Source organism: Astatotilapia calliptera, chromosome 9, assembly GCF_964374335.1.
Source record: "Astatotilapia calliptera chromosome 9, fAstCal68.1, whole genome shotgun sequence".
Taxonomy (NCBI): Eukaryota; Metazoa; Chordata; class Actinopteri; order Cichliformes; family Cichlidae; genus Astatotilapia; species Astatotilapia calliptera.
In genome coordinates, this window is record NC_137430.1 from 22,612,113 (window position 1) to 22,624,157 (window position 12,045).

General features: G+C 43.6%; 1 protein-coding gene across 1 annotated transcript; it reads left to right on the plus strand.

Annotated features, from left to right (window-relative positions):
- Positions 1-218: 218 nt before the first annotated feature.
- On the plus strand, positions 219-11,105 carry LOC113029763 (uncharacterized). The gene is made up of 4 exons (XM_026180759.2): positions 219-324; positions 2,355-3,009; positions 3,407-3,563; positions 3,975-11,105. Exons 2-4 carry the CDS (start codon positions 2,365-2,367, stop codon positions 10,409-10,411), a joined length of 7,239 nt encoding a protein of 2,412 aa, XP_026036544.2. The 5' UTR covers positions 219-324; positions 2,355-2,364; the 3' UTR covers positions 10,412-11,105.
- The last annotated feature ends 940 nt before the right edge of the window (positions 11,106-12,045 follow it).

The following is a 12,045-nucleotide window of genomic DNA, read 5'->3' on the forward strand; positions in this document are numbered from 1 at the left end:
GACGTGTAATTACATTTCAACTTAAAACACATAGTTAATAAACCTGAGATCTTTCTGACTACTTCTTTAACCTGTTGTGACACCCCCACGTTTCTCTGTGACACACCTTTCTGGAGAGGATTTTCGAGCGCTGCACCTGCACCTGCAGCGCAGATTAACTCTGAGCAAAGATTAAGCAAATTAACTATGATGGAGTCTCCCGAAATACACTGTTACTGTGCAGTCAGTTGAACAGCAGTTGAACAGCAGTCACAATGTAGAGCACGGAATAACATTTCATGGATCCTCTTAAAAACATTTGGGACTTTTGTGATGCCAAAGAAGGTGAGTTCCCACTGAAATCATACAATTGTTTATTTGTTTTTACTTACTGAGCTATTGTTTAACCTATTTACTTACTCAGGTGTAGTGTGTTTATACTTGTAGTGTTTGTAACACCATAAAAATCCTAACAGATTATGTACCAATAGCATATATATACTTTGTCCATTCTGAAAATGCTTTTTTAAAAATCTATTTATAGTCTGCTCCAACTAACTTTACTATCAATAATAAATTAAATAGCTTAAATGGCACCGTAAATTTTTTAAAAAGGAAACTTGAACATTACATGTAACTGTGGCATGTTTACGTATATGCTCAAAGTAAAACTGGTAAGAGGGAATTTATTGTGAAATATTTCTGTCACTTATGCGCCGCTAAGCCAGGTAATCAGAAGCAGACGCCACGCAACTGGCTGGTTTCCCAAAAGTTAGATCATGTTACCTGATGGCAGCAGTTGAGCAAAGTAAACAACATATGCTCAGAAGACGTCATTCAGCTGTTTGCCTCGAACATGGTGTTAAGTTGTTTGTGTCGTTGCAAAAATCCCACGAGGTACAGTCATCTTTAATACAAATTCATGAAGCAGCTTTATAAAATACACCCTGAATGCAGGATAGCTGTATTTAAGATTCAGAGAAGAAAAAGGTCAAGTAGGTGTTCGCAAAGTACGAGAAAACCTGTCTAAATGGACAAAAAGCATTTGATTGTCAACGAACAATAGCTCCCAAAATTAGAGGAAGAATAATTATTAATATACTTAAATGTTAATTTAATGTACATCTGATATAAATAACTGGAAATGGTTAATTCAATGAAAAGAAAAAAAGACATATGAAGTTGATTCACAAAGAAGACCGAGTGTTGTTTGTTTGCGCGAAGATGCTTTTGACACATCAGCAGGAAACTACAGTGGGGCCTCACTCCCAGTGTCTCACATTTAGATGTGTGTTCAGGACGTATTGGAGTCATGGGTACTTAATGGTGTCATTTTTTAATGTGCAGGGTTAACTTTGTAATTGATTGTATATTAACTCTGACTGCAAACAGTCACACAGGCCTAGAGACCAGTTGGAGACCATCTGGTAACCTCCGGTCAGGAGGAGAAAATGTGTATTCACCAAATGGTTGGGAGTTGTAGACAGAGTTCATGGCAGTAAGTGGGAAATCAATTCAGGAAACCCTTTTTTCACATAGGCTTAGAGAACACTCGGTGTCCCTCCAGTAATCACTGGCTACGAGGGAAAACCAGTTGGCAAGTGGTTGCTGGGTGTCATGAAACTGGTTGCAAAGAGTTATAATCTGATTAGCTCAGAGACTAAGAGCGTTTGCAGACAAGTCAGTGTCTTCCATTCAAACTGCCAGCAACTGGGACAATTTTTCACCAACCACTCACTAAATACATATTTTTGTCTAGCACCGTAGATTGTCAGGGGGTCAATGTGGGTCTTGAGGTCTGTGTGACTGAGGTCTAACTTAACCAAGTAGTTCTGGTCCCAAAACCTAAAGAAACAGCAAGCACAAAAAAAAAGAAACCAACAAAACAAGTGAAAATTAATTAAATGCAAAAACAAAGACCAGCATCCTGTTGGCTGGCAGTTATATCCCCGCAGCCAATCCTGCTTTCATATATCGACATTGTTGCTGTATGACTATGGCAAGTGTGTCACAGCACCAGCAAAATGAATACCTTATGTCTATCTCAGAAACAGCAGCAGTGCAGTGTTTGACACCACAGAAACCACTTTAAAGAGTCCAATGGATGTTCAACATACATGGACTTTATATAGAAACTCTGAGCGGGGAGAGCCAAGGGAAGAATTCCAGTCACACTCTGCCAACATCAAAATCTAAGGTGTTTCATATTTTCATATTTCATGTGTAGTAGATTTGGGCTGCTTCTGAGCAATAACTCAACACTAGAGGAGCTTTTTGTACCAAAAGGCAACAATCAAAACCAGTCAAACACAACAGTAAAGGAAAATCCGTTGTTCTTGCTGAACTTCTGTTCCTCTCTTTCTCTCCTCTCACAGCCAATCAGCGATGATGAATGAGGCAGGACTTCGGAACGCCCTCCCTGACCAGTCATCGGGGAGTGGGCAAACTTTTGCCACCTCACGCCACCCAAGCGTCATTGACCCTGTCTTATCAAAGAGGGTCTGTTTCTACAAGAGCGGAGATCCTCAGTTCAATGGTTTGCGCCTTGTCATCAACAACCGCACCTTTAAGACCTTTGATGCACTCTTGGACAGTCTCTCCAAGAAGGTGCCCCTGCCGTTTGGGGTGAGGAACATCACCACTCCTCGGGGGATTCATGCAGTCAAATCTTTGGATGAACTTAAGGATGGGAAATCCTACATTTGCTCCGATAGCCGTAAGGTAAAGCCCATCAATCTGGCACTGGCCAGGAAGAAGCTGCCACCCTGGTACCACGCCAGACCGGTTAGCTCTCACCGTCGGACTATTCAGCAGGGTCGGTTTTTCCCAGGCCAGAGCATCCACAAACAGGAGCCAGTGCTTATTCGCACACCCAAGAGCCTACTGGTTTTCCGCAATGGGGACCCCTCTGTAAAACACACTGTGGTGCTTCACAAGAAGACTTCTCCAAGTTACGAGGCTATCCTGGAATATATCTCAGAGCTCATGCAGTTCCATGTGGTGAAATTACACACTCCTGATGGCAGACGTGTGAGTGTTCTCCTCTGTCAGTGCAACACATAGAAAAAGGATTTAAAAATTAATGAATATTCACAAAACATTTCCTCTAATTGGAAACAAATTAGTATCATTGTTGAATAGATTACACTTCCCATAAGAGACTGATTTAACCTTGGCATAAAATACCTGTCGCATGAGGAGAGAAAGTGTTAAGCTTCTTTGGCCACTCACCCTAATACCCAGAAAGGCCTTCTGGGATACTGCACTGTAAGGCTTTAGGTCAAGGAGCTAATACAATCAGAACCTGAGGGTGATTCACAAATAATAATTAGAAAATAATACTTTTTTCTAGTTATGCATGCAATTTGTGTTATTAAAATCAAGATTATTTGAAAGGACTAACTTCTTTATCTCTTGTCTGCTGCAGGTTGACGGTGTTCCAGGCTTGATATTGTGCTCTGGAACTGTGGTAGCTGTGGGCAGGGAGCCATTCAGGCCTGCAAACTACAGTGCACAGAAATCTCCATCTCCAACATGGCGGCGTACCAAGCAAATGAGTCTCAAGAGGCAAAAGGCTTTGAATCGTAAGTTTATATTCCAATAAACATTTTTTAATTAATTTTTTAAAGGTTTTTAAGACTAAATTATCGTATTTACATGAGGAGAATACATTGCAGGCACGATTCGAAGAGTAGCGTCAGTTCAGCAGACCTCTTTTCATATGACATAATCAGTGCGTCTGGAGTAATCTACCTGGCCTCATGGGATAAAGTTTGGAGAAGTGCTGAGGCAACGCTATGTACATAATACTGTAGATGACCTACATACACAGTCACTGGGTTGGCTGGCTAGTCTGCTTGATGAGCAGCACTCATATCATCTTTCTAATTTTCCTTTTGCTCTTTCTCTTCTCCCTTCATGCTTCTCGGGTGTCCTCTCGTCTTCAATCCTTGGATATTTCGACTCTTTTTTTTTTTGCCTGACTCCTTGAAAAGGTAAAAAGAAGTCAAGGAATTTTTCCTCGTCATCTGAGAGGTACATCGTTCATCAGATCCACAACACCATCGCAGAGAGTTCCTGTGATATACGCAGCAACCCCACAAACTCTGTTGAGTTGGAGTCAAATCGCATCCTGGAGTCTGTAGCAGAGACAGATGGCAATGAAGCTGAAGGGCAGGACTACATGCTGCCCAGCGACGACAATATTGAGAAGTCCTTCCAGGTGAATCAGGACGGCAGCATGACGGTGGAGATGAAGGTGAGGTTGACAATTAAGGAAGAGGAAGCCATCCACTGGACCACCACCCTGACACGCTCAAGCATGACCAGCCAGCATAATGCGAGCTCTTTACCGGAGACTGAGGCAGAGCTGGACATCTGCTCGCCTAAATCAAACTCACTGGATTTACAGAGTCTTGCTGCCACTGTCGACACCAAGTGGAACAAGGACAAAACTCAAGACAACAATGACGATGATCCACCATCGCTCGGTAATGGAGCTTTAAGTGAGAGCGGTAAGGAAGAGGAGATCGTCAAAAACCACTCAGATGCATTGTCCTCTGGGAGAGCTCCAACACCAGGATACAAGAAAATTAGCAAAAAGCAAGCCTCTGTGGAGAGTATCATATCAGTTACAGAAGATGGGATTCAGCAAGGAACTATTGGCTCTTATTCCTACAGTGAGCAGACAGGAAATGGAACAATGACAGAGCAGTATTGCATGGCCAAGCAGAGCAGCACTAGACCGGTGCCCAAACCAAGAAGACTCAGCTCTGTTGATGTCAACAGTAAAAATGTTTCTGGATTTAAATCTGCAGAAATGAGTGAGATCGTGCAGAGTGAATCCAGCGGAGAGGAGGTGACTGAGACAGTCATGCACATATATGAACAGCAAACATGCCAGGACAATTTCCTTGCAAATGTTTGTGCACACACTACTACGACTGTTGGAAGGCCACCTACTTCAGAAACAGGGCAGATGTCATCGAATAATAAATTTGAATCAGAACTCTGCAGACCGTCAACTGCATCCGAGTCCATTAGTATCTGGAAGAGTGAAAGTATGTCAGTAAAGTTGCAGCACAATGGTGGAGGAAAAAATAGACAGCAGCAGTTCCAAAATCCCAGAAAAATCCAAACAAAGACCCATCAAAAAGGCGCCAGCATGGATAAGAGGGCATCCTCAAAGCCCAAGGTGGTTCGGAGGCTCGCAACACCACGAAAAAGACTAAAACAGAATACTGCAGAGGCAACGGAAGCACATAAAAAAGTAAAAGCTTTCTCCAGTGCCGGATACATTAGGAGGATTTATGGAAACAAAATGAAGTCATCGAAAAACCTTAAAAAGAGACCAGCACAAAACAGGGACAGAGGTGTTACAGCAAAGAGCTCAGAAGTGTCAGATGAGACAACAAGAAGCACGGACAAAGATTCAAATGTGCAATCAGTATTAAAAAAATCCATAGAGAGAGTTTCTTTTGATACAAGCCAGATGAATGTTTCTCCCAATGAAGTCAGCCAGATACGGGGAATACTAACACGGCAGACATCGATGCATGTGGAGAAAAGGAGCGAAAACGAGCCCGATGATATTAATGGAAGCGTGTTGCCTGCTTTTAACACCTCCAGCGCTGTTACAAATGAATATGTAGAAAGCTGGCTGCAGAAAGCCCACCTCAACCACCCGTCTCACCTGCATGAGGAACGTCAAAAACTGGAAGCAGAAAATGGCAAGTATAAAGAGCCTAAAAATAAGCATGACCTGATCGATGTGGCAGAAGATGTAAAGTGTTCGGAAATACAAATGTGTCAAACTTCAGAACCTCCACCAGAGAGTTCACTGGCAACATCTGTCAAACTTAGAGTCCAGTCTTTTGAAAACAAATCGAGTCCACCCGTCGAGAAAGCTACAGCCAGGCAGCAACTTCATCATTCTCCAAGCACAAAAAACACAGGAAACCAGAAGAACGAATCCCAAAAAGAAGAAATAAACCATCCTGTGCCACCAAGTGATAAGATCTCAACAGAAACACTGTTAGACAGTGAAGTGGAAAATAAATCAAGCTCAGTCCGGATCTCGTTCCAAAAAGCAACGCCACTTAATACGCTTTCAATGGAGCTACCACCGCCACCTCCTCCTGCTGAAAGCACAGAGCTATCAAACACTGAATACTGCACGGAAGATGCGTTATTAGTGAACAGCAGCCCATTATACAGGCTCTCATCAGTGAGCAGTGAAGGGACAGATAATAATCCATTACCCATCAGTCCTACGTCATTTAAAGATGACACAACAGCATTGCTCTCAAGAACACCCTCTATTAAAAGGGCCCCTTTGGTCAGTAATCTGTCTCTTGAAAGGAAAATGTCAGTGAGAAAGGCTTCTGTTGATAAATATGCTTTAAGCAGTGAGGCCACTCCAGAGAAGACCACATCATTTACTGAGAACAACACTGTGGGAGGTGATGGCATCTGTTCAACACCATCGCAGCGATCAATCGAAGCCCAACTAGAACCGGCACACTGGTCAGGTCTGACGAGCTGCCCGTCGTGTGGTAATTCTGTGTCCCCATCTAGTTTAACATCTGATGAGAGGCTGTCATCGCCCAGTATCTCATCAAATGATGCATCAGTGCCAAGTAATACCCCATTTAAAGTGAGAGAAATGAGTAAAGAAACTCAAAAAGAGACATCAACACCTAAGATCCTGGTGAAAAAAGCAAAAGCAAAAACCAGCCCATCTCCAGAGAGGAAGTTCGAAAACCACCCCGTGGATAAAACTCTGTCTCCAAACATCAGACCACAAAAACATGCAGCTTCAGATGGCAGCCCCTCCACTGAGAGAAAGCAGACTAATAAACCAAAACTGCAAAAGAGACTCTCTCCATATTCCCAGTCTCTGGACATGGCGTCGCCGCCTGTCAAACACAAGTCAGGTAGAAAGTTGCTCTCCAAAGATCTCTCCTCTGACAACCCATCAGAGCAAACAACTATAAGACAAACGACAACATCAATCCTAAGAAAAAATCACCAGACACCACAGTCACTAAATTCAAAAGCCGAACTGGATAAAATGCTGACCTCTGTCACTTTCATGCCACTGGAAGCGGACCAGTGTATTGAAAAGAACGAGACAGAAGGTGAAGCAGCAGATCAAGAGAACCCTGTGACAAACATGCAAATAATAAAGCCATCAAACACTGCAAAGCAGCCAAGCATGAAACCAGTCCTTGAAAAGATTTGCTACTCAATCAAGTCAATAAGACAGATGACTCAAAACAAACGTCCATCCTGTCTGGAAAAGTCCAACAGCTTGCCAGACTTCTCCTCCCACGTAGCGTCTACGTTTGGCTCCTCATCTAAAGCTCTCCTCGCTTTCTTGGCTGTCATGACCCTCCAGGAAGGGCTTACAAACTTGAATAGGAATGAGCTGAACGCAAACAGCGTCAGCTGTGCGGAGGCTTTAAAAATGATCGATTCGCTCAGAGAAATTGCCGGAATCGAGGATTCCCACAGATTACAGACGAGTTTGTCAAATTTGCAAAAAACGGCCTCAAAGCAGCTCCTGCAGAGCTGGAAGGGCTTTCAGGAACTCAGTGACAAATGCAAAAGCCACAGCTCAACGCCAAATGGTTCAGAGGCAGAACTCCTAACTGGAGAGAACCCCGAACAAGAGCGTGTCGCTGAAGAAAACATTATTGACGAGATCATGGATAACCTCGATGTACCGGAGAAGCTGAAGGAGGAACTGGCTTCTCTTTCATTAAGTCCAAAAAGTGAATCTGACATTACAGAGTCGTCACCTAAAGATAGCAGTAAAGAAATTGCTGATCATTTCTTCAAAGAGAAAGCCGCCACTGTTTTGGATTCCACACCAGATGATAAAGTGGATGTGGATGTAAGGTCCATCATTAAGCAAACACAACAATCTGGAGCAGACAAATCTCACCTGATGGCAGAGGAAGCAAAGGACAAACCGACAATCCCAACCACTAAAGACAATGATCCACCAGCTAACCCTACTGTTACTGAAGAAAAGTGGCTTCACAGTAAAGCATCGATGCTACAAGAGAACAAGGAGGACTTGCAGTCATGTCAGGACACATCAAGGGAGAATATCATCAAAGTAGAAGTCGGGAGTAAGAAAAATTTCAAGAAGGACTCAGGTGCAGATGATGAAGGGCAGAAAAAGAACTCAAGTGCCAGTAAAGAATTAGCAGAAAGAGGGAGTTGTAAGCAAAGTGTGATCAGTTCAGATGCAGGTGAGCTGAAGAGCTCAGGGGACGAGTCGGAAACTTCATGTGAGGAGATCAAACACGAGAGTATCGAGGGTGAAGACCTGTCCAAACCTGAAAGTCCCTCTGAAGAGGAAGATAGCAAGCTACCAAGCCCCAGCCAATACGTGGAACTAAATGTAAGAGAGGAGAAAAGCATAACCAGCCAAGACAGAGAAAATCGGACAAAGGTCACGTGTACCGAGATGAGCAAAGGTGACTCGTCTGCCCCTGTGTGTCAGCCCAGCTCTGAGAAGGAACACCCGAGCCAAACATACAGCATGGGACTGACGGATGAAAGCACCGGAAACTCAGACATGGATGAGCCATCTTCAGAGGAAGAGCAGCCAGAGGTTGATAGCAAGAAGCTGCAAGTTATTGTTGAAGAAAGCACTGAGGAAGAGCAGGAGGACATGGAGGCGAAACAGCTTTGTGACCTTCCAGATGATCGCGAGCAAAAGAAAAGAGCTTCATCGTCTTTAACAGCTTTGATTGAAGAGCCAAATGAAGACAAGGTTAGCTCAGAAGATGAGGACCCTTACATTGAGGAGACATATATTTATGACAGGACAAACAGTGAGAGCACGCATAGCAATTTAATAGAAAATCAGACTTTAGAAAAAGAGAGTTGTGGGTTTAATGCAGACGATGATAGCGGGAACGATCACAACAGCTTTGAAGAGCACGCAGATGAAGAGGAGCCGAAGGTCCAAGAGGAAAAAATCACCAGCTCAATTGAAGAGTTAAGTTACTATGAAAAAGAGTCCAGCTCAGAGGAGGAAAAAGCTCATGTGGACAGATATAAAGGAGAAACTGTAACCGACCAAGCAGCTCCTGCACTGGCAACACAGTCTGAAGGCACTACCTCTGAAAAGTCTGTGGAGAAGGTCCAGTCTGAAGAAATGATTTCCCAGTCAGTTGCAGAGAGAGTAATTCTTCTAGAAAAGCGAGTTGCTGATGCAGAGAAAAGAAAAAGCACAACAAAAAGTTCTGCAGTCAGATTTTACTCGCAAAAAGAGGCCCCTCAGGACTCAGGCGACGAGGATTCACCCTGTGAATCACCCACATCTCAGGTGACTCTCTGCACCCGATCAGCTCCCCAGTCGTCATTATCCTTCAGCTACGACTCCAGTGGCGTTATAACCACCGAGCCCGAAGGCAGCAGGGTCAGATCCATCAGGGAGATGTTCTTAGCCAGGAGCGCCACCAACATCCAGCAAACTCGTTTCCCAATTCCTCACACATCAGAGCTGGCTGAGCTAAGAGCCGAGACCTCCGTCAGTGGTGGATATCAATCTCAGACTTCAAGCGAACTGTCGAGTGGGGAAGATGATTCGGCGCGGAAATCCATCACTAAAGGCTTTGTGAGGAGGACAATCGAAAGGCTTTACGGCAAGAAGGATGCTAATACTGCTGAGGAAGCAAGTGAAAGGCCCCCATCTGAGCCAAAGCAGGAGAAAAATGGACAGTCGGGCATCCTCGCTTCCTTCCACACAGCCCGATCCAAAGCAATGTCTGAGCTCTCATACTTCTACTCCACAAATGCCCTCGACACCTTAAGCGAAGCGACGAGATGCATCGCTTTTAATGCACAGGTCGGGCCCGGCGACAGCATTCCCATTGATAACGGACGCTGGCTGCTTAGAGACAACACCCTCATCCGAAAGTCTGTTTCAGATCCAATTGGAATCAACAAATCTTTTACAAACACTCCTGAAGGCAAAGGAGCGTTTGAGGACACAGAGGAGAAAAGTCCCTATTCTCTGTTCACCACAAAACCTGAACCAGAAGAAGACAAGACCAAACTGCTTTCCGGGAAGTGCACCTACTTTTCTTTGCCCCACGGCAGCGAGTCGGACATATATCAGGACGAGCTGAGCACGGTGAGCAAAAGCAGCGCATATGACGACAGCATCACAGAGGAAAAGGACAGCTCAGAAGACACCAAGACGTGGGCCGAGAGGAACGGCATGCTGCCTGCTGACTTTAAGATGATGGACAACAAAGTGCACCCAATGATGGAGCCTCAACCTGAAGGCGAAGTTGTAGTGGTGGTGCAGCCTGGAAAAGCTCAGGGTGTCGTTAATAGAAGGCTCCCGGAGCAGGACGTATTAGATGTACTGTACAATTTTTGTGGACAGCATTGTCCTTTACTGTAAAAGGGGCAGCTTTTTTTCACATAATCACAGAATATGGACGAAACAAGTGTTCATTATTAGGCCACAGTGAGAAATATTTTCTTTGGTGCCTACTTTTTTGCTGTTGCCATAGCTTTGGCATAATACACTATCATATGTCAAGTCTTTTGAGCCAATGCCAAGTGTGTAACAATGCGTCACAGATGCACAAGCTAGCGGATTAACCCTTTTCAACCCTTGCATTTGCCCGTGTGTAACAAGACCTTGTGCTTCGACTTGTCTTTTTATATTGCTTGTTCAGTACACAGAAAAAACAGTTTGATACATCAAGTGTATATTTGCCATTTTACACTCCAGAGCAGCTCTTCTCACCCTATAGGTTGCCTGTCAAAACAAGCACTCAGAGCATTACTGTAATCTCGTTTTAAAACTCTAAACACTTTAAGTCCCAAGCAGATGTCAGGCAACCCCGCAGAGTGAACAGGTCAGTTTGTGGCCTGGAACTCAAATTCTGTACTATACATATTGTATCAGTTGACTACAGTGTAAATAGGACCTTTCCTGGTTTTCGCTTAGTATCCATAGCTTAATGCATATTTGCAATAACCTGGTTTCTATCATTAGGACAAACTGTGTTATGGTTTACGATGTGGCAGCTGTGATGTTTCTGTCTTTTAAAATTGACATTTAAGAATTAAAAGTATGTGTTTCCAAATGTTCGTCTTCTATTTTTCACTTCTTTTACACTAAACTGAGTCCAGATTATTTTTATAGATCCTGGGTGATTAATGTCTTGGAGATTAGCCTTTTTTGGTGAGTAAAAGTGTAAAGGCCGAGGTGGGCGTCGTGTTACAGACACCTCAAGAAGCTCAGCTCGCTTGTTTTCTCTTGCTGATTAGCATCAGCAGATTTCTGAAGAGGAGCGGAGACCTCTGTTTTCTCACTCTGTTTGAGGAAGCATTTGTGTTGTTCTAAGGCTGTTTTTTTTCTCAGAAGTTGCCATCGAGCTGGCCCGTGTTGTGACAGGAGCGTCTAGGAATGCGCTAAGAGGGGAGTGTTTACATGTGCAACTACAAAGAGAAAACACGGCAGCCAAACATTTCCCACAATTTGAGACGATTTAAGACTATCTTTTCTGCTGAAGTTGATTTTTACATCAAAGCAAAGAAGGGTAAAAATCCTTCGACTATCACCGAACACAGATGCACCAGGACGATGATCACTAGATGGCATTACTCATAAAAAAAAAAACAGGGTCACGGGCAATTAAAGCAGACCTAGTATGCTGATTTACAGCTACGTATATTTATTTTCAATCTTAGTATAGTAGCTTTGCATGATTCACTATTGAAAATAATCCTTGTTTATCTTATACTAAGCTCAGATCACGGTCTGTACCTCCTTAAACTTTATGTTTGAACAGCAAGTGGGTGGGGCTTCTGTGCCTGAGATGACCACATTAGGGACATCCACACTCGCTGACATCGCTGAGAGTCGAGTCAGAAAAAAACGGTCTAAAACTGAGTGATTACGACATTAAGCCTAAACTGTTGGTTCAAAGCGAGTATTTGCACATACAATCAATCAACTTGAACATGCTGTTCAACTGTTTGTTAAGCTAAATGTCTGTTAGAGGTCAGAGGAGAATGGCCAGA